This window comes from Nerophis ophidion, linkage group LG07, assembly GCF_033978795.1.
Source record: "Nerophis ophidion isolate RoL-2023_Sa linkage group LG07, RoL_Noph_v1.0, whole genome shotgun sequence".
Taxonomy (NCBI): Eukaryota; Metazoa; Chordata; class Actinopteri; order Syngnathiformes; family Syngnathidae; genus Nerophis; species Nerophis ophidion.
The window spans coordinates 33,495,911-33,522,172 of record NC_084617.1 but is presented as its reverse complement, the minus strand read 5'-3'; the positions used below and the strand labels follow the sequence as shown (position 1 = coordinate 33,522,172).

General features: G+C 42.7%; 1 protein-coding gene across 14 annotated transcripts in view; it reads left to right on the top strand.

Moving 5' to 3' along the window:
- The window catches only part of LOC133556278 (uncharacterized), a 283,472-nt gene that overhangs the window by 142,635 nt on the left and 114,575 nt on the right, over window positions 1–26,262 (top strand). For 13 of the 14 annotated variants that reach the window (XM_061906051.1, XM_061906038.1, XM_061906048.1 and 10 more), the window contains exons 6-10: window positions 559–632; window positions 5,016–5,070; window positions 5,603–5,635; window positions 11,185–11,398; window positions 11,557–26,145. In XM_061906051.1, the coding sequence (XP_061762035.1) occupies window positions 559–632; window positions 5,016–5,070; window positions 5,603–5,635; window positions 11,185–11,398; window positions 11,557–26,145 (14,965 nt within the window). The remainder of the gene's footprint in view (window positions 1–558; window positions 633–5,015; window positions 5,071–5,602; window positions 5,636–11,184; window positions 11,399–11,556; window positions 26,146–26,262) is intronic. The other variant, XM_061906041.1, reaches the window with a different exon arrangement.

Below are 26,262 nucleotides of genomic sequence, written 5' to 3'. Positions count from 1 at the left end.
ATATTTATACTTGGATTTCCATTTTGGTGCGTCGTTGTGGTCTACACATGAATGTTTATATTTGGACTTACATTTTGGTACGTTGTTGTGGTCCACACAATAATGTTTGTATTTCGACTTATTTTTTGGGATGTTGTTGTGGTCTACACATGAATGTTTGTATTTGGATTTACCTTTTGATACGTTGTTCTGGTCTACACATGAATGTTTGTACTTGGATTGACCTTTTGGTACGTTGTTGTGGTCTACACATGAATGTTTGTACTTGGATTTACCTTTTGGTATGTTGTTGTGGTCTACACATGAATGTTTGTATTTGTATGTACCTTTTGGTACGTTGTTGTGGCCTACACATGAATATTTTTACTTGGATTTACCTTTTGATACGTTGTTGCGGTGTACACATGAATGTTTATACTTGGATTTTCCTTTTTATACGTTGTTGTGGTCTAATCATGAATGTTTATACTTGGACTTACCTTTCTTATCTTGTAATCATGTCTTGATGCTTTCGCCTCCATTGCTGACTCAGCATGATTCCTCTCATTGTCTTCTCAGACATTCCAGAAGATGAAGCTCAATACTGGACTCACAAGCTGGAGAGAATCAACAGCATGAACATACATGATGAGGTAGTATTATCATGATTAATCATTAATACTGTACATGATGAAGTATTATTATTATTAATAAATACTGTACATGATTAGGTATTATTATTATTATGATTAATAATAAATACTGTAAATTATGAGGTATAATTATTATTATGATTATGATCAATAAATACTGTACATGATGAGGTATTAATAATAAATACTGTACATGATTGAGGTATTACTATTATAATAATAGTAACTACTGTGCATTATGAGGTAGTATTATTATGATTATAATAATAGTAAATACTGTACATGATGAAGAATTATTATGAGTAATAATAAAGACTGTAAATGATTAGGTATTATTATTTTTAATGGTAAATACTGTACATGATTAGATCATATTATTTATAATACATACTGTTCATGATCAGATATTAATAAATTCTGAGGTATTATAATTAATTATATAAAATACAGTACATGACGAGGTAATATTATTATTAATAGTGAATACTGTACATGATGATGTATCATTATTAATACTGTACATGATGAGGTTATATTATGATTAATAATAGTAAATACTATACATGATGAGGCATTATTATGATTAATAATAGTAAATATTGTACAGGCAGTATAGCTCGGTTGGTAGAGCGGCCGTGCCAGCAACTTGAGGGTTGCAGGTTCGATCCCCGCTTCCACCATCCTAGTCTCTGCGGATGTGTCCTTGGGCAAGACACTTTTCCCACCTGCTCCCAGTGCCACCCACACTGGTTTAAATGTAACTTAGATATTGGGTTTCACAATATAAAGTGCTTTAAGTCACTTGAGAAAAGCGCTATATAAATATAATTCACTTCACTACATGATGAGGTATTGCACTTATTACATTTGTTATTATTAAGTTTGTTATTACACCTGTTGTAACACGTGTTATTACACCTGCTATTACACTTGTTGTAACACCTGTTATAACACTTGAAACTGAACCTGCTACTACAATTGTTAATACACATATTATTACACCTGCTCTTACACCTGTTATTGCACCTGGTATTGAACCAGCTTTTACACTTATTACACCTGCTATTATACTTATTACACTTGTTATTACACCTGGGGTTGCGGGGACAGCAGTTCCAGCAGAGACCCTCAGACTTCCCTCTCGAGACCCTGAGACTTCCCTCTCCAGGGCAACATTAGCAACTTCCTCCTGGGGAATCCCGTAGCGTTCCCAGGCCAAAGAGGAGATTTAATCCCCCCGTCTGGTCCTTGGCCTGCCCTGGGGTCTCCTCCCAGTGGGACATGCAACGAGGATCTCCCGATGCTGGTGAGACATCCGCACGAGAAGCCCCAACCACCTAAGCTGGCTCCTGTCCAAGCGAAGGAGCAGCGGCTCTACTCCAAGTCTCTCTCGGGTGACTGAACTTCTCACCCTATCTCTAAGGGACCACAGCCACACTTCTGAGGAAACTCTTTTTGGCTGCTTGTATCCACAATCTTATTCTTTCGGTCATGACCCACACTTCATGACCATACGTGAGAGTACGTAGATAGCTCGGTAGACCGAGAGCTTTGCCTTCTGGCTCAGCTCTCATTTCGTCACAACAGTGTGGCAGAGAGACTGTAATACTGCCCCAGCTGCTCCAGTTCTCCGGCTCCAGTTCTCCGGCTGATTTCCTTCTCCATCTTTCCCTCACTCGTGAATAAGACCCCGAGATACTTAAACTCCTCCACCTGGGACAGAGTCTCATTCTCTACCTGGACTGTACAAATCATTGGTTCCCTGCTGAGAACCAGGGCCTTAGATTTGGAGATGCTGATCCTCATTCCAGCCACTGAACACTCGGCTGCGAACCGATCCAGTGAGAGAATGAAGGTCACGAACAGAAGATGCCATTAGGCCCTCATCATCTGCAAACAGCAGTGAGGCAACCTTTAGCCCCCCAAGACGTATACCCTTTCTGCCATGGTCACGACTCTGCCTAGAAATCCTGTCTGTGAAAATCACAAACAGGTTAGGTGACAGAGCGCAGCCCTGGTGGAGAACAACCCCTACTAGAAACGGATCCGACCTATGTCCAAGCACCCGGACATAACTCTCACTTTGGTTGTAGAAAGATTGGATGACCCTCAGCAGGGTCCCCCTAACCCTGTACTCCCTCAGCATCTCCCACAAAATCTCCCGGGGAACCCAGTCGCCTTCTCCAAATCCACAAAGCACATGTAGATTGGATTGGCATTCTCTCAAGCCTTCTCCAGGATTCCCACAAGAGCCAGGACGGAATCCACATTGCTCTTCTTGAATCTGAGGTTCGACTATCAGTCGGCCCCTCCTTACCAGTACCTTGGGATAAACTTTCCCAGAGATCCGGAATAGTGTGATACCCCTGTAATTAGCACACACCCACTCGTCCCCCTTTTTGAATAGAGGAACCTACACCCAAGTCTGCCACTCCCTCGGCACTGTCCCAGACTTCCACGCAATGTTGATAATGCCTAGCAACCAAGACAGCCCTTCAACACCCAGAGCCTTCACCATTTCTGGATGAATCTCGTCAACCCCCGGAGCTTTGCTACTGTGGACTTGTCTAAATACCTCAGTGACTTCACTCCGAGAGATCGACGTCCATACCCCATCATCCTCAGGCTCCGCTCCTGTCAGGGAGGGTGTATCTGATGTAGTTCAGTTCAAGAGTTCCTCAAAGTGGTCTTTCTTACGCCCTACGACTTCCTCACTTGAAGTCAGCGGAGTCCCAGCCTTGCTGTACACAGTTTGGATGGTTCCCTGCGTCCCCCTCCTGAGGTGTTGTATGGTCTTCCAGAACAGCTTTGGTGCCGCCCGATAGTCCTTCTCCATGCATTCCCCGAACTGCTCCCACGCCCTCTGCTTAGCCTCGTCCACAGCCACGTCCGCTGCCCTTCGGGTCTGTTGGTACCTTGAAACTGCCTCCGGAGTCCCCTGGGATAACATACCAGGACTCCTTTTCAGTCGGACGGCTTCCCTGAGAACCGCTGTCCACCAGAATGTTTGAGAGTTACCGCCCCTTGAGTCACCTAAGACCTTCTGGCCACAGCTCGCAGCTGCAGCTTTAGCAATAGAGGCTTTGAACATTGCCTATTCCTGTTCAATGTCCCAAACCTCAACAGGGATGGCAGAGAAGTCCCTCCGGACAGAGGACTCCTCCAAGCATTCCCAGTCCACCCGCACTACACGTTTGGGTTTGCCAAGTCTGTCCAGAGGTTTCCCCCGGCAGTTGACCCAACTCACCACCAGATTGTGATCAGTTGACAGTTCAGCCCCTCTCTTCACCCGAGTGACAAAAAATAGGTCCTCAGATCAGCTGATAGGATTACAAAATCGATCATTGATCTTTGGCCTAGGGTGCTCTGGTACCAGGTACACCTATGAGCATGCTTATTCTTGAACATGGTGTTTGTTATCGCAAGTCCATGACGAGCACAGAAGTCCAATAACAATCCACAACTCAGGTACATGATCAAGGAGACTGTTCCTCTCAATCACGTTAGCCCAAGTATCATTGTCATTGCCCACGTGCGTGTTGAAGTCCCCCAACAAGACTATGGAATCCCCTGTCGGCGCCCCACACGAGACCCCATGCAAGGTTTTCCAACACGGCCAAATACTCTGAACTCTTTTTTGGTCCGTATGCACACACAACTGTCATAGAGTTCCCTCCCCTCCAACCCTAAGGCGAAGGGAGGCGACCTTCTTGTCCACTGGGGTGAATTCTAACGTACAGGCACTCAGCCGGGAACTTGTGAGTATCCCCATACCCCCCTGGGCCCTCACACCCTGAACAACTCCAGAAGTGAACAAGATCCATCCCTTGTACAGGAGTGTGGTTTCAGAGCCCTTGCTGTGCGTAAAGGGAAGTCCCACCAGATCCAACCGGTAGTGCTCCACATCCCGCACCAGCTCAGGCTCCCTCCCCCCAGCATAGAGACATTCCACGTCCCAAAAGTCAACTTTTGCTGCCCCGAAATGGTGCAGCAGAATTCGGGTGCTAGATATTGCCCAAAGGTGACCTGGAACTATGTAAGACAGGGGCGTTCAACTCCCTGAGGCTTTATACAAGACCACATTCCATATACCTGTTATTACACCTGCTATTAAATCTGTTTTTACACTTATTACACCTGTTATTACACTTGTTACTGCACTTGTTGTTGCACTTGCCATTTCACCTGTTATTACACTTGTTATTGCACCGTTATTACACCTGTTATTACACTTGTTATGACACATATTATACCTGTTATTTCACCTGTCATTACACTTTTCATTACATTTGTTATTACATGTGTTATTACACGTGTTATTACACCTGTTATTACACTTGTTATTGCTTCTGTAATGACAATTAAAAAAATATCTTGTCGAAGTTTTCTCTGCAGGACGTTCAAAGAAGACAGATGCCTTCTGCTCCCTCGCAATGTTGTAAGTAAAACATTTTATCTAACTATTTTAATCATGTTTAACATGTCATATTGTAACTTATTTAATACATGTGTAATAATTATGTAAATATTGTGTCGTACAATATTTAATCATGTTTATAATGTCATATTTTAACTTATTTAAAACGTGTAATAATTATGTAAATATTGTATCATAAAACATTTAATTATGTTTAACATGTCATTTTGTAACGTATTTAAAGGATGTGTAATAATTATTACAATATTTGTCTATATCATTTTAAAAAGAGGTTTGAGGCGCTACATAATGTTTGTTTATTTATTTGACGTGATGTCACTCTCATATGTCGTCCCACTGGAAACGAATAGTAAATAATCAGTTCCGGGGTCAAAGTATGCTCAATAAAAGTGTGCAAGAAATATTTGAAATGCCTTTTTTATTTTGTTTGTGAGCGTGTGGGCAAGAAGTGGCGGCAAAATACTTTTTTTTCAGTCTAAGATGATTGTGGAGTTTGTTTGTTTTTTTTAACGTTTTTCTTGCTGCCCGTCAGGCACTTGGACTTACTTTGGATGCAAGCAGCAGCGTACGTACATATGCCTTTTATTTTGACATGTAATACTGTTCCTGCAGGACTTCAGGTTCTTAACACTGCATCTTTCATTCAGTCATTCGTTTGTCCGTGCATTCATTGCTTCATTCATTCAATGATTGATGCATTCATTTGTTCATTCATTTATTGCGTCATGCATTCTTTGTTTAATTTGTTTATTGCTTCATTGATTCATTTTTTCCTTTGATCATGCATTTATTGCTTTAATGGTTCATTAATTTGTTTCATTTGTTCATGCATTCTCTTGTTCATTCATAAATTGTTTCATTGATTCATGGATTTACTGCTTAATGCATTCTTTGTTCGTTTATTATTTGCTTCATTCATTCATTCATTCATTGTTTCATTTATTCATGCATTCATTGCTACATTTATTCATTCTTTCATGCTTTAATTTGTTAATTTATTCATTGCTTCATTTATGCATTCATTCATTGCTTAACGCATTTGTTGGTTCATAGGTTTATTGCTTCATTCGTAAATGTTTTCATTGTTCCATATATTCATTAGTTCATGCATTCATTGTTTTATGCATTCATTTGTTCATTAATAGCTTCATTTATTTTTTGCTTTATGCATTCATTTTTTCATTCATTTATTTATTGCTTCATGTATGCATTCATTCATTGTTTCTTTGGTTCGTGCATCAATTGCTCCATGCCTTAATTTGTTCATTCATTGCTGCATTTATTCATTGCTTCATGCATTAATTTGTTCATTCATTTATTTATTGCTTAATTTATGCATTCATTCATTGATTCATGCATTAATTGGTTCATGTCTTCATTGCTTCATTCGTTCATTTTTTCATTGTTCCATTCGTTCATTAATTTATTGCTTCATTCATTGGTTAATGCATTTATTGTTTCATTAATTCAGGCATTCATTGATCTAAACATTAATTGGTTCATCCGTTGCTTAATGCATTCATTTATTTGTTTATTTATTGCTTCATTGGTTAATGCATGGGCTTCACGGTGGCAGAGGGGTTAGTGCGTCTGCCCCACAATACGAAGGTCCTGCAGTCCTGGGTTCAATCCCGAGCTCGGGATCTTTCTGTGTGGAGTTTGCATGTTCTCCCCGTGAATGCGTGGGTTCCCTCCGGGTACTCCGGCTTCCTCCCACTTCCAAAGACATGCACCTGGGGATAGGTTGATTGGCAACACTAAATTGGCCCTAGTGTGTGAATGTGAGTGTGAATGTTGTCTGTCTATCTGTGTTGGCCCTGCGATGAGGTGGCGACTTGTCCAGGGTGTACCCCGCCTTCCGCCCGATTGTAGCTGAGATAGGCGCCAGCGCCCCCCGCGACCCCAAAAGGGAATAAGCGGTAGAAATGGATGGATGGATGGTTAATGCATTTATTGTCTTATGTATTTATTTGTTCGTTCATTCATTGCTTCATTCATTGTTTCATTGGTTCATGCATTCATTGATTTATGCATTAATTGGTTCATTCATTGCTCCATTCATTCATTGCTTCATTGGTTAGTGCATTTATTGTATAATGCATTCATTGCTTCATTAATTCATTCAATGTTTCATTGGGGCGCCGTGGCTCAGATGGTTGAGCAGCTGGCCAGAAAATGTGAGGATTCCAGGTTGGATCCATCCTGGTCACTGCCCTATTGTCCTTGGGCAAGACAGTTCCCCACCTGGTGTGAAGGCACAATGACTTTCTCAATGTAAAGTCATTAGAGAGAAAAAATGCACTCGTTAATTCATTCACTTCCTAGTCGTCATGCGTATTCCACCAAACTGCTGTCAATATTTCTCACATGTCTGGGTGTGTTTCATGTAGTCACCACAAGAGAGAGCTAGTTCTCTTCAAACCGTTGGTCCTGGCTCTCTCTCTCTCTCTCTCTCTCTCTCTCTCCCTCCCTCCCTCTCTCTCTCTCTCTCTCTCTCTCCCTCCCTCCCTCTCTCTCTCTCTCTCTCTCTCTCTCTCTCTCTCTCTCTCTCTCTCTCTCTCTCTCTCTCTCTCTCAGTGCAAAACACACACACACACACACAATCAGTAACCAGTATTTTTATGTGATGAGAAAGAGACTCATACATATATACATACAGTATATATATATATATTTTTTTATATATATATATACACATACATACATATATGTATATATATACATACATATATATACATACATATATATATACATATATGTATATATGTGTATATATATATATATATATATATATATATATATATATATATATATATATATACATACATACATACATACATATATATTAGGGCTGCAAATCTCTGGTTGTCCCACGATTCGATTCAATATAGATTCTTGGGGTCACGATTCGATTCAAAATCTATTTTTTTTTTTTTTCAATTCAACACTATTATTGATTCAAAAACGATTTTTTCCCCGTTTTAAAAGGATTCTGTATTCATTCAATACATAGGATTTCAGCAGGATCTACCCCAGTCTGCTGACATGCAAGCGGAGTAGTACATTTTTGTAAAAAGCTTTTTATAATTGTAAAGGACAATGTTTTATCAACTGATTGCAATAATGTAATTTTGTTTTAACTATTAAACGAACCAAAAAAAAGACTTATTTTATTTTTGTGAAAATATTGGACACAGTGTGTTGTGCGATGCAAGTGTAAGCCACTGTGACACTATTGTTTTTATTTTTTATTTTTATAAATGTCTAATGATAATGTTAATGAGGGATTTTTAATCACTGCTATGCTGAAATTATAACTAATATTGATACTGTTGTTGATAATATTCATTTTTGTTTCACTACTCTTGTTTGTTCTGTGTTGTGTTTGTGTCTCCTCTCAATTGCTCTGTTTATTGCAGTTCTGAGTGTTGCTGGGTCAGGTTTGGTTTTGGAATTGCATTTGCATTGTTATGGTATTGCTGTGTATTGTTTTGCTGGATTGATAAATAAAAATTAAATCGATTTAAAAAAAAAAATAAAAAAAAAGAGAATCTATTCTAAATCACACAACGTGAGAACCGCGATCCAAATTCGAATCGATTTTTTTCCAACACCCCTAATATATACACATACATACATGTATGTGTGTGTGTGTATATATATACAAACCCCGTTTCCATATGATTTGGGAAATTGTGTTGGATGTAAATATAAACGGAATACAATGATTTGCAAATAATTTTCAACCCATATTCAGTTGAATATGCTACGAAGACAACATATTTGATGCTCAAACTGATAAACTTTTTTTTTTTGCAAATCATTAACTTTAGAATTTGATGCTAGCAACACATGACAAAAAAGTTGGGAAAGGTGGCAATAAATACTGGTAAAGTTGAGGAATGCTCATCAAACACTTATATGGAACATCCCACAGGTGTCCAGGCTAATTGGGAACAGGTGGGTGCCATGATTGGGTGTAAAAACAGCTTCCCAAAAAATGCTCAGTCTTTCACAAGAAAGTATGGGGCGAGGTACACCCCTTTGTCCACAACTGCGTGAGCAAATAGTCAAACAGTTTAAGAACAATGTTTCTCAAAGTGCAATTGCAATAAATTTAGGGATTTCAACATCTACGGTCCATAATATCATCAAAAGGTTCAGAGAATCTGGAGAAATCACTCCATGTAAGCGGCATGGCCAGAAAACAACATTGAATGACCGTGACCTTCGATCCTTCAGACAGCACTGTATCAAAAACCGACATCAATCTCTAAAGGATATCACCACATGGGCTCAGGAACACTTCAGAAAACCACTGTCACTAAATACAGTTCGTCGCTACATCTGTAAATGCAAGTTAAAGCTCTACTATGCAAAGCAAAAACCATTTTTCAACAATATCCAGAAACGCCGCCGGCTTCTCTGGGCCCAAGATAATCTAAGATGGACTGATGCAAAGTGGAAAAGTTTTCTGTGGTCTGATGAGTCCACATTTTAAATTTTTGGGGGAAATATTCGACATCGTGTCATCTGGACCAAAGAGGAAGTGAACCATCCAGACCGTTATCGACGCAAAGTTCAAAAGCCAGCACCTGTGATGGTATGGGGGTGCATTAGTGCCCAAGGCATGGGTAACTTACACATCTGTGAGGGCACCATTAATGCTGAAAGGTACATACAGGTTTTGGAATAACATATGCTGCCATCTAAGTGCCGTCTTTTTCATGGACGCCCCTGCTTATTTCAGCAAGACAATGCAAAGCCACATTCAGCACGTGTTACAACAGCGTGGCTTCGTAAAAAAGACTGGGGGTACTTTCCTGGCCCGCCTGCAGTCCAGACCTGTCTCCCATCGAAAATGTGTGGCGCATTATGAAGCGTAAAATAGGACAGCGGAGACCCCGGACTGTTGAACGACTGAAGGTCTACATAAAACCAGAATGGGAAAGAATTCCACTTTCAAAGCTTCAACAATTAGTTTCCTCAGTTCCCAAACGTTTATTGAGTGTTGTTAAAAGAAAAGGTGATGAAACACAGTGGTGAACATGCCCTTTCCCAACTACTTTGGCATGTGTTGCAGCCATGAAATTCTAAGTTAATTATTATTTGCAAAAAAAACAATAAGTTTATGAGTTTGAACATCAAATATTTTGTCTTTGTAGTGCATTCAATTGAACATGGGTTGAAAAGGATTTGCAAATCATTGTATTCCGTTTATATTTACATTTAACACAATTTCCCAACTCATATGGAAACGGCGTTTGTATATATATATATATATATATATATATATATATATATATACTTTTACAGGTACCAACCATACTCTGTCGGTACTACTGATTCACTCAAAATCAAACGTCATAATTTAATACCATTGTTGATGTGACATCAAACAATGGTAAACACGAGTAAACAAGCGTATAAGTAGCAGACTGTATTGCTGGAATTTTAAATGCCAAATAAGCACTTAAAAGTAAGGCTCCACTTTTCAAAATGCACTAGCTTGATGCTAGTTTACATTTGATATGCCATAAATATGCAATTGATTTGCATTAGCGATTTTGATGAGTGATTTTAACACCTTCACACGTGTGAATGAAAACTACAGCTAAGACACACATTACAATCAAACGGCTGCTGTGTAGTAAGGACAATACTTACAATACAAACACTTTGTAGGATTCCATTTGATGGCAAAGGCTACTTCCTGACTACAGCTACACACCTCGGACAAACTGAATGAATGCATACTTGCAAATGTTACCCAGAAGAAAACAACATGTTACTAATTCACCCTAAAAATGTGATTGTATTCTTACACTAATTCATGACCTTGTATAACACACAAACGTACTGCAAACTGGTACACTTGAGTACTGGTACCTGGGAATCGGTACCGCATCAGTTGAGATGTGAAACATTCCCCACTAACCACACGTCATTTGTGTTATTGATGTGTATTGTTTACAGTGTTGCTAACATTTACTGTCTTGTTCTTGCACGCTGCTAATTGCAGAAAATGGCTCCAAAATTTTTGATAAAAGTCTTGACTAGATTTGTGTCCAGTGCAAGTGTTTGACCGTAACCTGTTGCCGTTTTTGCCCGCAGCTTTCGACGACCACGACAGTGTGGTGGACGAGCGTGACAGCGACTACCGCAGTGAAACCGGCAGCCGACCCCCGCGCTTCCACAACACCTCGCAGACCAACTCGTCCATGCACCAGTACCCGATAGGAGGCAAGGTACAGCAGCAGCACCTGTCGCGGGAGTCAGACTGGGCGCAAAGCTACGAGATGGACTATCCAGACCATCGGGGGTCCAGGTAACCAGACCGGAACAGATTCATCAAACTTGCTCTGCCATTTTTCGTTGACCACTCGATTGCTTCCTGTCTTCTTCTGTTTTAAGTTCTGTCTGATGTTTCTTTCTGTTCTTTTTTCTGCATCGTCTTCCACTGCCTTTACTTTGCACTCAACCCAGACGCCCGAGCAGTAGGCATGGCGTCAGAATAATCCCAGTTGACTCCGGAATGGGTGTGGAGGATTGGGAGGGTCAATACAAAGTGTCTGACTCGGTGGTCTTGGATGATTACTTGGATGCTGAGCAGAAATTGTGGGAGGATGAAGACAAAAGCATCATCTACCGCATCACTGACCGATCGTCCCAGTCCAAAGGCAGCAGGTTCTACCAGACAGTCGAATGTGATGCGTTTTCACCTGAGGAAAGGGAAGCCTCTGACAGCAGACGGCGGTGCGGCCTCGGCACTGGAGAAGTCCGTTTGGTGTACAGGGAAGCAGGTAGCTTTGAGGACGAATCTTCCCCGCCTGAGATTGATATCATTCCTTCGGTCAAACATCTCCACCAGCAGGTGGACAGAGAAGGTCTTCTCTACAAGACGAGACTGTGGGCAAAGACGGCTTTAGAGGAAAGTTATGCAGCGTTTCGTAAGGAAGAGGACGCTCGGGACGCTGCCAGGATGAGACTGAGGAATGAATATGGATCTGTGGGATCTGACGGAATGCAGTACTCCTGTGGATCTGACGAGGAACTGGACGACCTGATGTTCTCTGAAGATGTTACTTACGAGTACGAGTCATACCACTATCCTGTTAAATCTGTAGGCAGAGGAAGACGTGGACTAGATCCTTTATTGTCACATGTAGAGGAACCCAGTGAAGACTACATAGACCGCATGGATGAACTCAAATGCTTGGTGGACTCAGTGTCTGAATACTTGGCTGTTAAAGAGGAGGAAATCAACAGCTATGAGTCTAAACCTGTGAGGAGGAAACTGCCATCATTGCCGTCTACTAGTAAAGCCGAGCAACTTATAGAAAGTAATGAAATCAAACCTGAGGAAGAAGTGGCTGAACAAGGAATATCTAATGTTAAAAACGTCATGACTTCGTTATTCAATTCAATTACAGGCTCAAATGATACCTCAACTACCAAGGCGCTTCCCAAAGTCCCTGCAGCAGATTCTGGCATCGTAAAACGTATTTCCATGATCCCGAAAAGTAGCCCAGGAGCCACAGAACCCTCAAGAACGACGTCCGCAGACAGGTCTTCCCCCAATGCGAGGCCTCAGCCCGAGTCTGGAATTTCCAAGTTGCTTTCCTTCATTCCAAAAAGTGGCGGCACATCACCCCCAGTGGCTATTGTTCCGCCCGCCTCTCAGGAGCCCCCAACCGAGAAAAAGTTTTCTTTGCAGTCTCTGATGCCTTTTCAGTCATCTGAACCTACTCGGCAAGCTGAAGCTAATCTGACACTTAGTAGCACAGATGCTAGTGCTGACCAAACCACTTCTGGGTTAGAGTCTGTGTTTGGACGCCTCAGTCCTTTACGATTGTTTTCCAGTACCCCTCAATCAAGAGAGCCATCCCCCCAATTATCAGAGCAAAGAAGTACATCTGCTGCAAGCAATGAGTCTCTGCCCGGGTCTGTTAGTCCCAATTGGGAACCTCTATCTGATATAAGACCAGGGTCAGGTAGTGAGTCAGTTGATGTTTTGCCAGATACAGGAAGCGGATCAGTAGAGCTTCTTCCAGAGACCGAATCATCTGGTGAGCTACCTGATGTTCAACAAAGAGCTCGTCTCTTACATGAACCAAAACCTGCAAACAGCTCGGATGCTACGGGCCTGTTCAGTCCTTTTAGGAAGTCTCTCTCAAATTTAATACCTACAAATCCTCCTGAAACCTCAGCACAGCCTGGACCTAAACCTGCAGAAGAGTCATTTTTAGGCAGCAAACTCAAAATCCCATTTTTTTCCACTGAAGACACTTTCAAAACAAACCAGACAAAATCTGAGGGAGGCGTCTTATCGGGGCTTCTTAAGTTTGCAGCTGGGGAGGATACCAGCGCTCCAACAAAAAGTCCATCCCCAACCACCGCAAGAGGCCCCTCACCAAGTCGTGCTGCGCTTCTTGAAAGTACCCCAAAAGTAAACACAGAAACTGGTTGGTTTTCAAACCTGTTTAAGGTAGCCCAGGGTGAACCAGCTAAGGAAGCAATACACACCCAAAAGCCCCCTGCTGTGACACTAACCAAACCTACTGGTCTCACTGAGATGCATACTGAGCAAAACATCCCTGAGGGATCAGGTGGTACCACTGATGAAATTGAAATATTGTCTAGTGAGCAAACCTTGTCAGACAAAGATAAACAGTGTCATTCTGATGCCATGACAAAGGACCATTCTAATATTAAAGAACAAACCAGATCACAACCTGAAGTCTCTCAGCCTCAGGGGATTCTCTCTGGGTTGTTGAAACTAGGGCCAGCGGAAGAGTCATCCAAGAAAGCCCAAGGAGGAGACGGTCAACCTCAAATGGGAGGGCTATTTTCAGGCCTGTTTTCAGCACCATCTCAGTCTTCTTCCCCCATACAAAACACTACAACACAACCTTCAGGAGGGCTGCTTTCTGGGTTTCTGAAATTTGCCTCTGACAACATGTCGGATCCTCCAAATCAGCCACCGTCCATGTTGCCAGAAAGCCATTCTGGGCAAATACCAGTTCAAAAACAACCTGCTAATGCACAGCCGCCTATTGGTGGACTGTTATCGGGACTCTTAAAAAAAGCAACTGACTCGGTCACTGGTTCTCAGCAAGCTCCCGCCAGTCAAGAGGCTAACCAAACCCTAAAAAGGAATGAAAATGAAGAAAACTTAAATTGCTCTGAGTCTACTCAGTTAGGAGAAGGTACATCGGGTTCAATGGAAGCTTCTCTCTCTGACAAGCTTGAGCAGCAAATAGAAGTAGCCGCAGATCAACAAAAGCCTGATCAAGAAAAACTAAATCAACCAAAGGCAACAGTTACAACATCAAGACACAGTTTTTCTCACACACAGAAAGGACTTGCAGCTCCCCAAGCTACACAGCCAACAACTCAGCAGCCAGGTAACATGTTATCTGGGCTTTTCAACAAGATTGTAGAACCTATTTCAGCCCCATCTCAGCCACAAACAACACCCTCTCAACAAGGAGGCTTCATCTCAGGGCTTTTTGGAATCGGGAAACAAGACTCGGCTCCTACAAGTTCAGAAAACGAGCAACAAAGTGCTCCACAAGGCCGACAACCACCTCAGCAATCAGGCATTAGACCAAACTTACATAGACAAAACCAAATACCTCCACAGCAGCCCCAAAGCAGTCCTGGAGGAATGCTTACTGGATTCTTAAGCAAAATTACAGATCCAGGTGCCCCACCGTCTACTACTCCTTTAGGTAGTCAACAAGATCAGCAAAGAGCAAGTCCTAAAACAACCCACCAACCACCTAATCAGCAAGGTTTCCTCTCTGGACTCTTTTCTTCAGGACCTCCTCGAACACAGCAGCAACCATCTGTTGGTCCTTCCAGCCAGGAGCAACAACAGCAAGGTAGCAGGCAACCACTGCGAAGACAAAGCCAGATTCCCCAGCAACCTGCTGCTTCTGCAACCGAGCCGCAACAAGGCGGCCTGTTATCAGGACTGTTCAACAAATTAACGATTACAGAAAATGCACCACAGCAATCAAGCCCACAGACATGGTCTAAAAAGAGCAGTATATCAACCATTGCTGCATCTGAAAATCAAAAGGCTAGTCCACAGTCCCAAGACAGTCTACAAGGAGGTTTCCTTTCTGGGTTGTTTAGTCAAACACCACCTCCACAGCAGCAACCAGCAGGAAAAACGATAGGTCCTCAACAGGCTGCAACAGAACAAACTAGTCAAAGCAGAGGTTTGCTGTCAGGCATTCTGAAGCTTGCATCAGGTGAGAATGCACCACACGAACCTCCTAAAAGTCAAGTAAGTCAACCAGGGCAAAGCCCTGCCCAGACTGAATCAGGTGGGCTTTTATCTGGCTTGTTGAACAAAGTTTCAGCTAATGTAGAACAACCAACCTCACCTGCTGAACAGGAAAGTGGTAAAAAAACACAACACCCGCAGCCAGCATGTGCAGGGCAGGGACGTCCACAGATTCAGAGGTCAAAACAAGTGGAGCTGCAACCCTCACCTGATCTCCCTTCAGAGAAAGGTCCAAAAGAAACTCCTCAAAAGGGATTTTTATCAAGTCTTTTTGGCACCCAGGAGGACTCAAATATCCAGAAGCCACCAGCATCCAGCCTTGGCAAGCTGGAGAAAAAAACGTGCAATACAAATAGCTCATCTACAAGTCTTTTATCAAGCATTTTGAAACCAAGTTCTTGTGACAGCACCACTCCAGCGCCTGAAAAGGAAACAGACAAAGGCCTTCTCAACCGTCTCCTGTCAAAGACTAAGGAGTCTATACCTTCAAGTACTGCTGTTGCTACAGGTGTTGGTACCTCAGTGGAACCGCCCCAACAGGTCTGTAAAAATCCTACTGTCTCCCCCACCCAACGTTATTTTGAGGAAATCGAGCGTCTCCTGTACGGGACAGCAGATGAGTATGGCTACAAAGACCTTTTGTACAACTTCACAGAGTATGGTGTAATTCCACCGGAGCTCTATGAGCATCAATGTCTCATTGAGGCTCTTCTGTGGCAGCAGCTAAACGACTATGCCCTCGCTGAAGCTTTGGCGGGTCAAGCTCAGGAAAGCTACCGAGAATCCCAAACACATTCTACTACTACGTTGCGCTCAATTCAAGGGGAGAGTCACACATGTTTAAGTCCTAATGTGATAGACATGGGTAGATTCAATGTCCCGTCACATCCTTGGAAGGATACGGCCTCCCAACTGTTTGAAAACAGAAATCGCTTCTTGGAACAAGATGAAGACCTGGTTTTGTTTGACATGAGCTGTAGAGACAAACATTTGTGGAATAGCTGTGACCACTTACATGACCTCGGCAGTAATAGACAACCTTGGATTATGGGAGCTGAGGGTCTAAACCTCTCCACAAAAAAGGCCAAGACCAAACTAAATCGATGTCAGTCTCTCACAGAATGCAACATAGTGCAGAAAGCTGTTTCTTTCACAGATGTAAAAGTTGATGACTTCAGTTTGAAATCAGCCACTGAGTTTTTGAAACAACTAGCCAACAAAAAGGGTCCAGTAGATCTAACACGTGGCGCTATGGATCTAAGCAGATCAGCAGGGGCTACAGGGTTGGGTGATGATGAATTGTTCTTTGAGGACACAGAATGGTATCAACAATGGCTTTCTCTGTTGGAGCAAGGCATGTGGTGGCCAGCTGAAGTCGGGGACTGTGGATATTATGTGTACACAAATGAAGACTATATCTACTCTCTTTTAACCGACAGAACAGGTAGACATTTCTATGCCTGTGCTGCACCAGAAGAAGTCCAGGCTCTAAGCAACATTACTGAAAACATTGCAAACATTCTGACACAAAAAGAAAAGGAGAAGGTGACGTTGTGTGGTTTTAAAATACCACTGTGTCTAGAAGAAAAGGGTCTTTGGTCTCCATTACACCTTCCGACCAACTCAATGCTTTCAGACGCACCAGTGGATCTAACGTCTGCACTACAAAAGGGTGAAAAAATCATGAATATGAATTTGGAATGCTTTTCTCAGATGTTTCAGGAATCTCTGTCTTCACAGTCCGATGCACCTGTCGACTTTACTGTATACAAGCTCAAGAAGATCACAGTGGGAGCAGTAGAAAACTCTCATAGCTGCCACGAACTGCCAATGAAAGCAGCTGATCTTACAATGAAATCCCTCAAAGGGGCACATGGAAGTCCATACTGGAAGAATCAAGAGATGAAAGATAAGTCAACATCTCCAACTCCTTCTTTTCTAAGGGCATCCAGACCTATGTCTCCCAAACATCATCACCCTCTTCCTGAGATCCGGATTGCTCATGCAGATGATTCAACTGTGGACAAATCTTCCAAAAAATCTAACTCTGTAACTTCAAATATTGCAACAAATATTCCAAAAGCCACTAATTGTGATACGAGTAAATCTTGTCCACTTCTACCCTCAACAGCTAGCAAGTTGTCTTCAAACATTTCCATAAATCTTCCTCAGATGCCATCAGTGTCAAAGATACCACCACCTGCGCAAAGGAAACTCCCCACTTTACGAGATGTTACTTTAACTCCTTCTGCCCAGACCACAAGCACTCAGAGTTCAATCATTTCCTCTTCTGTAAACTCATCTTGTGTTTCCTCTCAGCAGAGACCTCGGCTTGCAAGGCAGCAGTCTGAAGCCGAAAAGCCCCGGGAACTATCACAAGCCAGTAAGATTGCTGGGATTTGTGACATTAACAAAATAAGTAGCTGCTCAGCAGAGCAACAATGCTCCCCTTCCATAATTCAGTCTTCAATTCCAAAATCCCCACGCAAAGAACCACCACAGTTACATATCCTAAATCCCAGGGCAAGTACTGAATATCAGCTGTACAACAGGAATCGTTACATTGGATCATCTCATGGCCCTTTGGTTGGTCAAAAATTATTGGATTTTTCCTCAACAAGCGATAAGAAAAAACCTGCAAATCAAAAGGATGTGCAAACAGAATCTTTGCAGCAAAAATCTGACGTTGTTGACTTTACAAAATACAAATTGAAAAAAATCAAGGCAACAATTCAGATGGATAGGGAGGCAAGTTTAGATTTCACTGCTAAGATTGCTGTAGATCTTACTAAACAGACGGAGGAACAGATGGATGAGTGGCATCTATCAGAATGTCTTAATATGAACCATTCTCCCGTCTCTCAGACCTCATACGGATCCACTAATAGCAAACCAAAATCGGCCGATTCACAGATCGAAATTGGTTGTCAGTCTTCAATGCAGATCCAACGACCAGTGGATGCACACAAAGTTGTGTCTTCCACTGCTGAACACATTTCTGCTAATGAAACAATTCGTTATGAATGTTTCACCCTGAAGACCAAATCCAGATCAATGCAATCTCTACCTACTTCTCCCCAAATGAGCCCTGTTGCAAAACAAGTAAAGGCTAAAGAAAAACAACTAAACTTTGCTGTTAACGTTCAGAGGCAATCATATGGAAATATAGTGACACACCAGACTCCCATTGACTGCAGAAGAGCAATGGTTTCATCCACGTCCTTTAGGTTTAGTGAGAAGGCACGACAGCACCAGGAGAACACCGTACCAGCAAACTCGGTGAAAGCCGTGTTGGATATGTCTGCCCAGATGAAAGCCCCGCCAAAGCAACTAACAGTGCAACCAAAAGATCCAGATATAGCCTGTAAAGCACTATCCTTGATTAAGAGAAAATCTCTCAGTTCTGACAAGACACTCAAGAGTCCAAGTCGTCATGAATCTCTCGACCTGTCATATCAAGAAGTACCAGAGATCTTAGGGCAGCAAACAGAGAATATTCATCTCCTCCCTTATGAGGGTTACCATTCTCATCTTAAAGATAATCAAGACTTTTCAGTTAAGAGAGAGGATGTATTACCAGGCAATCGCAGCATGATGTCACTTCATCTGTGTCATTTAAGTAAATCTACTGAGCACAAAACCACAGCACCAGCCAATGCAGTTAAGGCTACACTTGACATGTCCTCAAAATCAGCCAATTTAGCAAAGGTAGTTCCTGACATGAGAGCAGATGATGTACTGACCAAAGGAATAAACTTAACAAGAGGAAAGCCCACTGCCCGCGAGCTTGCACGGAAAAACTCTGTTGGCGTTCCACTCATTAAAGAGCTTCCTTCTCAAGAATCTCATGACTGGATTCCACATCAGGACCCGTCTCTGCAGAGGACAACTACTGTCCCTCTGTGGTTAAATCGTCTCAACTTACTGCCGCCAACGACAGTTCCAACATATCAAACGTCTACTTCAGTTGGTCTTGAAAGAGGTGCTCCACTGGATATGTCACCCAAGCCATCCCAGACCGCACCTGGAACAAGAGAGTCCTATTCCAGTCTTGATGAAGCTGTTTCGCTGATCAATAAGCCAAGTGCAAAAGTGGCTGCTAGAAAGGATTGTGTTGGTCTTCCTCTTGTAGTTGAACTAACACAGCAAGAACCCACCTGCCGTAAGGTACCTCAACATGTTTTTAAAGTAAATCCAGCTCAAGAAGGAATGATAACCTTGAGTGGCATTTACAAAACCAAGACACTGCATAGGCAGATATCCACCTGCCATAGTAATGAGGCATTCTCCTCCTCAAAGACCAAGTTCCAGTCTATGCCACAGCAAAATAAGCCAGTGGATTTCTCTGCCAAAGACATTGTGACCACAACCAGCGTTTGTCATATTTACATTGAACCAGAAGATGGACGGCCCATCAATTTCGCTAACTTGAATTCAAGGAAGGAAATGCTTGAAACAGAGAAAACTGTGAGGCAACTCAAAAGAAAAACTTTGCAAGGTTTAGTTGACCTAACACTGGATCCTCTGAGTAAGACCACTAATTGTCAAAATCAGAGTGTAAATGATCTCTCTCCACCTTCTGTGTCTGCTTTGCATCAAAGTTACCGGCACCAGGACTATAGAATAGCTTCCACCTCAGCAGGTGCGCCACAAGGCAGTGAAACCTGTAAAGCGCCAACATCATCACACTATGATCAGACCACCACTCAATCTATAATGTATTATCCAGGAAATCCAGGAACAGAACTTCAATTTGTACAAAGATCAGGTATTAATTTCATGATGACTCAAACTCCTCTGAATGCTGCTCCTCAAGCAACCCTGGACAGCTCATCAATGTTTTTTTCCAACAACCTCACATATCAACAAGTGAGTACAGAATATTTTGAGGCAAAGAAAAATGATTACAATCCTCCCAGCACAAGTTCGTATGTTCTGGAAGTCTGTAAGACACCCAAGGATGTAGTCACATTTCAGTCTACATTGTGGCAAAGACAGAATGAAAGTCTTGACTTGACCTCTAGACCCAAAATTCTCATCAAGAAGCCAACTGTGGAAAGCTCTGAAGAAGGGTCCTCACACAGTGTTACACAATGTCATCAACAGCCATCTCCTACTCCACAAGAGTGTGTGCCAGAAACGATTAGGTCCTCTCCATCTCTGAACAATCAACCATCACCTAGACTTGGTATTATTCAAGCACCTAAAAACAAAAAAATAAATATTTCCCAAAACTCTGGGAATGCTCAATCTTTACAGGAAAGTGTAATCAAAAATGAAAAATCACTCCCTCACATATCAACACAGCCTCAACCAGAACAATACCCCTTCTTTGAACCACAAAGGCAGGCTATTGTCTCACAAACCATAACAAGACATGACTCAGTGTCATTAATCCCAATTGGCCCACAAGATTTTAGAGCTGCATTGCAAAGACAAGAAGCGGTGGCTTCATCTCAAACAGGACCCACTTCTGTGAAGGGGTTGGTTTCATTGTTTGATGGTCCTAGTTCACAGCCACATGTGTGTGGAAAGCCAGCTGCAATCATGCCCTGCTCCACTACAACTGCGTCTACACCCGTAGACCAGAAGTCTCAGGTCACCGTTGCAGTGAATGATTATTCTGTTGCCGTTTCTCCTGATATGATCATGCCAACACAAATTGGCTCTCCAAGTCCAGCTTTAGAAGATGTACGATTTCCGTCCTTGCCATCTCAATTGTCCAAAGGTCAATCTTCAATGCCACAGACAGAATTAACATCTCTTTCGTCACACATTTCTGAATCTCAACACAAATTAAACATTTTAACATCAAGCCCAAACATTCAAGAATTCGTTACAACCTCATCTGACGAATCAAAAATGTCCAATTTCAGGGTTCAGCCATCCTATGATACCCAACAGTTAAGCCAAGCAACTGTGACACCAAACAATGAATCTTCACTGTATGAACTCGGCAATACTGCACCTGCTGCAGTTGTTCTCAGTGAAGCAATTTTAGGGGAGCTTTCAGTCAAAATGTCTGAAGATTTAAATGTTGAACATGTGGAGGTCTTCAACATATCACAGGATACCACAACCCATCCAAGGTCCATCTACATTGGTATTAATAATCAAGACATATCACCTGTATCACAAGTTGACATAAAAAGTGAGTCTCGATCATATGTTCGACTACCTCACATATTTGTCTCGGCTGCAAGTTCACCAGAAGAAGAGAACACTGAGGACCAGCTCAAAGAATCTAATATGCCTGAAATGTCAGTAGTCTGCGCCAATGAAGGGCCCACTCCCACTGCCGTCCCCCCAACAGAGGGTAAAGATTCTATACCTGTTGATAAGACTGCACAGAAAGATCTATCTTTAGATGATGGTGGTACAAGTGCCACCAGTCCAGGCAACACAATCTGCTTATCTGAGCCTTTGACAGAAGACATGAATGTTGATAAGCAGAGTCACCAAAACTTGACAAAGTACATTTCCACTGCAGAACCCTCTGTCTTAGAGCCTGATCTCCAAATTGTAAGCCCAGCAGTTTCTGTGCCAACAGCTGACAATATATTGTCTCCAGATTTTACGAATGTTGATCTGAAGCCAATTATGGACCTGATGTGTGAGGATCTCAAAAAAGAACCCACAAACTACCCAGCTCTTGAAGAACAAAGAACAATTTCAGATTTTAAATCCCCCGAAAATGCAGAGTCTCCCGAAAATGTGTTGGCGCCTGAAGAAGAAAAAACAATTTCAGATTTTAAATTGCCTGAAAATACAGAGTCTCCCGAAAAAGTCTTAACACCTGAGGAAGAAAGAACAATTTCAGATTTTAAATTGCCTGAAAATACACAGTCTCCCGAAAAAGTCTTAGCACTTGAGGAAAAAATAGCAATTTCAGATTTTAAACCATTTGAAAATACAGAGTCTCCCGAAAAAGTCTTAGCACCTGAGGAAGAAAGAACAATTTCAGATTTTAAATCGCCTGAAAATACACAGTCTCCCGAAAAAGTCTTAGCACTTGAGGAAGAAATAGCAATTTCAGAATTTAAACCATTTGAAAAAACAGAGTCTCCCAAAAAAGTCTTAGCACCTGAGGAAGAAAGAACAATTTCAGATTTTAAATCGCCTAAAAATACAGAGTCGCCCAAAAAGGTGTTAACGCCACAGGAAGAAATTACTATTTCAGATTTTGAATCGCCTGAAATTATGGTCTGCCCCCAAAATGTCTTATCAGAAGAGCTACTCACACAAATAAAATCCTCTGAAGAAGTTCAACAACTTGTGAATAAAAGTGAAAATCTAAATCATTTACCTACTTTTGAAGTTAGTCCGGACAAAGCTGTTGAAGAAGTCACGCTTGATCAACCACAAGCTGGACAACCTGATGAACAACAGGGAAAAAGTTTATTTTCCATGTTTAGCAGCGCTGATGTAAGTCCAGAACAGACCTCTTCCCAATCTGGTCTATCGATACTTGGAGGTATTATTCCTGGCTCCTCTACAAAAGATACTCCTGGCACTGGCTTACTCTCAATGTTTAGTGGCTCAAACACACAGTCTTCTCCTGGAAACAAAAGCCTATCAGCCCCACAAGAGCCACAACTAAAAGGTTTACTCTCAATGTTTGGTGGGACCAATACCTCTGCTTCCCCTGCAACCAAAAGTCCTACACCATCAACAGCTCCACAAGAAGTTCAAGGTAAAGGTTTACTTTCAATGTTTGGTGGGACCAATACCTCCACTTCCCCTGCCACCAAAAGTCCTACTACCTCATTGACTCCACAAGAACCTGAAGGTAAAGGTTTATTCTCAATGTTTGGATCCAGTAGTACTCCACAAGCTGGACCCAGAGGCCCAACTGCTGGAACCTTTCCACCTAGAGGTCTTCCACCCAAAGAACCTCCAGGAAAAACCTTGTTTTCCATGTTTGGTGGACCTGCCCCTCGGCAGCAAGCCAGTCCATGGGGTCCTCCTCAGACTAGTGCTGGATCTTCTTTATTTGGGGGAATCCTCCAAGGTTCTTCTTCACATAAAGAAAGAGAGGGCACAGGCTTGTTCTCCAAGTTTGGAGGTCCCAGTGCTCCATCTCAAAGTGGGCCAAGAAGGCCTGTGCCAAGAGAAACAGGACCCAGAGGTTCAGAGCCCCCAGGAAAAGGACTGTTTTCTATGTTTGGTGGACAAAGCCAGCAAGCATCAGCAGCTCAGCCTACAGTTTTAAAAACACCTGAGTCAGACGGTAGCTTTAAAGTTTCTTCTGTGTTTTCACTGGGAGGGAGTTCTGATGGGAGCAAATCCAAAACTGGGTTTGGCCTGTTCGGAAGGTCTTTTCTGGATGAGAACAAAACAGAGCCTGAATCACTTGTTACTTGGAAGGAGAATAACACAGCTGAACAAGCAACACCTCGGGAAACTGAAGGTATTTCGGAAGAAGCCACAGATAATGTAGCCCCATTGGAAGCCACCAAGCAAACTGATTTTCAACTAGAAGAAGACACAAACAGTACAACCCTACAAAGTTCTGATCATGTCTCTGAGGGAGATAGTTTTTCTACTTTGGATACACCAAAGATGATCAGTCTACCAGAGAGTGACGGCATGCAATATAAAAAAGACAAGAAAGTGACTGAAGACACAAAATTACATGACCAAACTAGTCTAGAAGTAAACGAGTCTGTAGAAATCAATAAACAAGTTACTGAAATTCAAAGTATTAATGATAATTCTGACATTGCTATAAGCAAACACCATCTGGTATCAAAAGTAGCCGACATTCTGCCAACACCAGAAAGTACTACGGATTGTCCTGACACGGATGCTAAACCAGATATGGTTGAAACGGACTTTGGGATCTCTGGTATTGAAGGCGGAACCATTTCTGAGGTAGAGAAACAAAAGGATGTTGTTGAAGAGCAGGAGTCATCTCTGAGTGTGGAGGAGTCAACCCGCGTCCATGATAAGGTTCTTGGTGAAGAAGAAACACCTGTCGAGCAATCAAATGAACATTTGAAAGCTCCTGGTGAAAAACAAACCATAGAAGTAGAAAAACCGATGGAACCATCGGAATTAACTGATGATAAAGAGAGTGTTAGCCCAAAGAAAGCAACTGTAGCAGAAGCCGAGACGGTTGTTGGCCAGCCAACTACTGCAGAGTCAGTGGAAGAAAATCTAGCAGTGACTGCAGTTTCACATGTAGAAACATCTGAAGACTTGAAAGCCACGTTCGAACTGACAGCAGAAGAAACAACAAAAGCAAATGTGGAGCTGGGAGAATCTTGTGTGGAACTTCAACATGGACTGGAGCAATACTCTGATGGGAATAATTCTGCTCCAGTGGTTTTGGTAGCAGGCGAGGACAAACATGCTAATACAAGCCCACAAGTAGCTTTGACATCTGAAGACATTAAGGCTCAAACATTGGGTCCTGTTATGCCCCTACCACAGCAAGCACTCAGACCTGGTATAAGCAGAGTACCTGTACCACCAGGACAACAAATGCCTTCACCACGTATGGGGGGACCAAGAACGCCTGGGCCCAGACACCCAGGACCTCAGAAGCCCTGTGAGCCAACTTCTTTTTCTGGCTTCATGTCCATGTTCTCCAACACCTCCAGTGCACCAGGTAAACCAACAGCTGTTGGGGGATTTTTCTCAAGCTCGCCTGGTTCACTGTTTGGATCATCTGCTCCTCGGCAACCCCAAAAACCACAACAACAACAGAAGACCTCTTTTTTTGGCCTACCAAGTAGCATCGCTACTGAATCCCTCACAGGTGATCTTTTAGGCATATTCAAGGGTCCGGAGACAACTAAATCAGAGGAACCCCTCCCCTCCGTCATCAATTCTGAACCAGGACGGTGTCCAAATGCAGAATCGGTCCCTGAGAAAATTGATGGACATGTGAAAATTGCAGAAGACACAGTTGCTGAAAAAGGTTTGGTGGAGGTGGAGGTTGCAGAACAAACTGATAAAGAAGATGAAAAAGAAAGTTCTACCATCGAACCAGAAATAGAAACAGTTTTAGCCGAGAAAAATGTTCAACACCATGAACCTGGAGAACATTCTGAAGAGTCCACTGGGTCTGACAAAGCAGTATCACTTGCACCTCCTCCTGAGAGCCAAGACCATGTCCCTCAAAGCAAAGGCCCGTTTGACATCCCAGGAATGTCTGCCCCCAAATTTGGCTTTCTGTCTGCAGCTGCTGAAGGAACCTCATCGATTGGAACACTCTTCTCCTCGTCATCTCCAACAAGAGATGCCAAAACAGCTCAGTTTCCACAGACTGAGGGGGGTCTTTTCTCTGGCTTTAAAAGTCTCTCCGCAGGAATCTTCCAGGACGAAAATCAGTCGGCAAAGGAAGAACCGTCGTCTAGGCCATCAGTTTTTGGCATAAAACTGGGCTCAATGTTCGGGACCTCTGATCCTCCCAAACCTGCAGTGGTGACAACCCAACCACAGCCCCAGCGTCCAAAACACACAGACGAGATTCTTAAAGCAGAGCCTGACAAAGTCTCCCAAGACTCTGGCGACACTGAGAGCGCAGATGCCAGCGAGACTGAAGGGCCGAGTGGGACATCAAAAGCGGGAAGTTTTGACAGCTTGGGGAACTTTCCTCAGACGGGGATTGCGTCCGAGTCGGCGCCGCTGTCAGAAAATTTGGATAGACCTGAGTTACAGATCAGCTGTGAGAAGGACGCGGGTGAAGCTGCAGCACATGACCGAATGACTACACAGCGGAGCAGCCCCCGGCCTGCCAGGAGCCTCTCGACACAGGAAGACGCTAAAAGGCTAGTTTTCTTTGCTAACAGCCCCGTTCCAGCTTTCTCTGTTTGTGTTTCCTACCCTTGCCTCACCTTTCCTTTATGTGCTTGTTTTCGATGCCAAGTACATCCTGTACGTCTTTG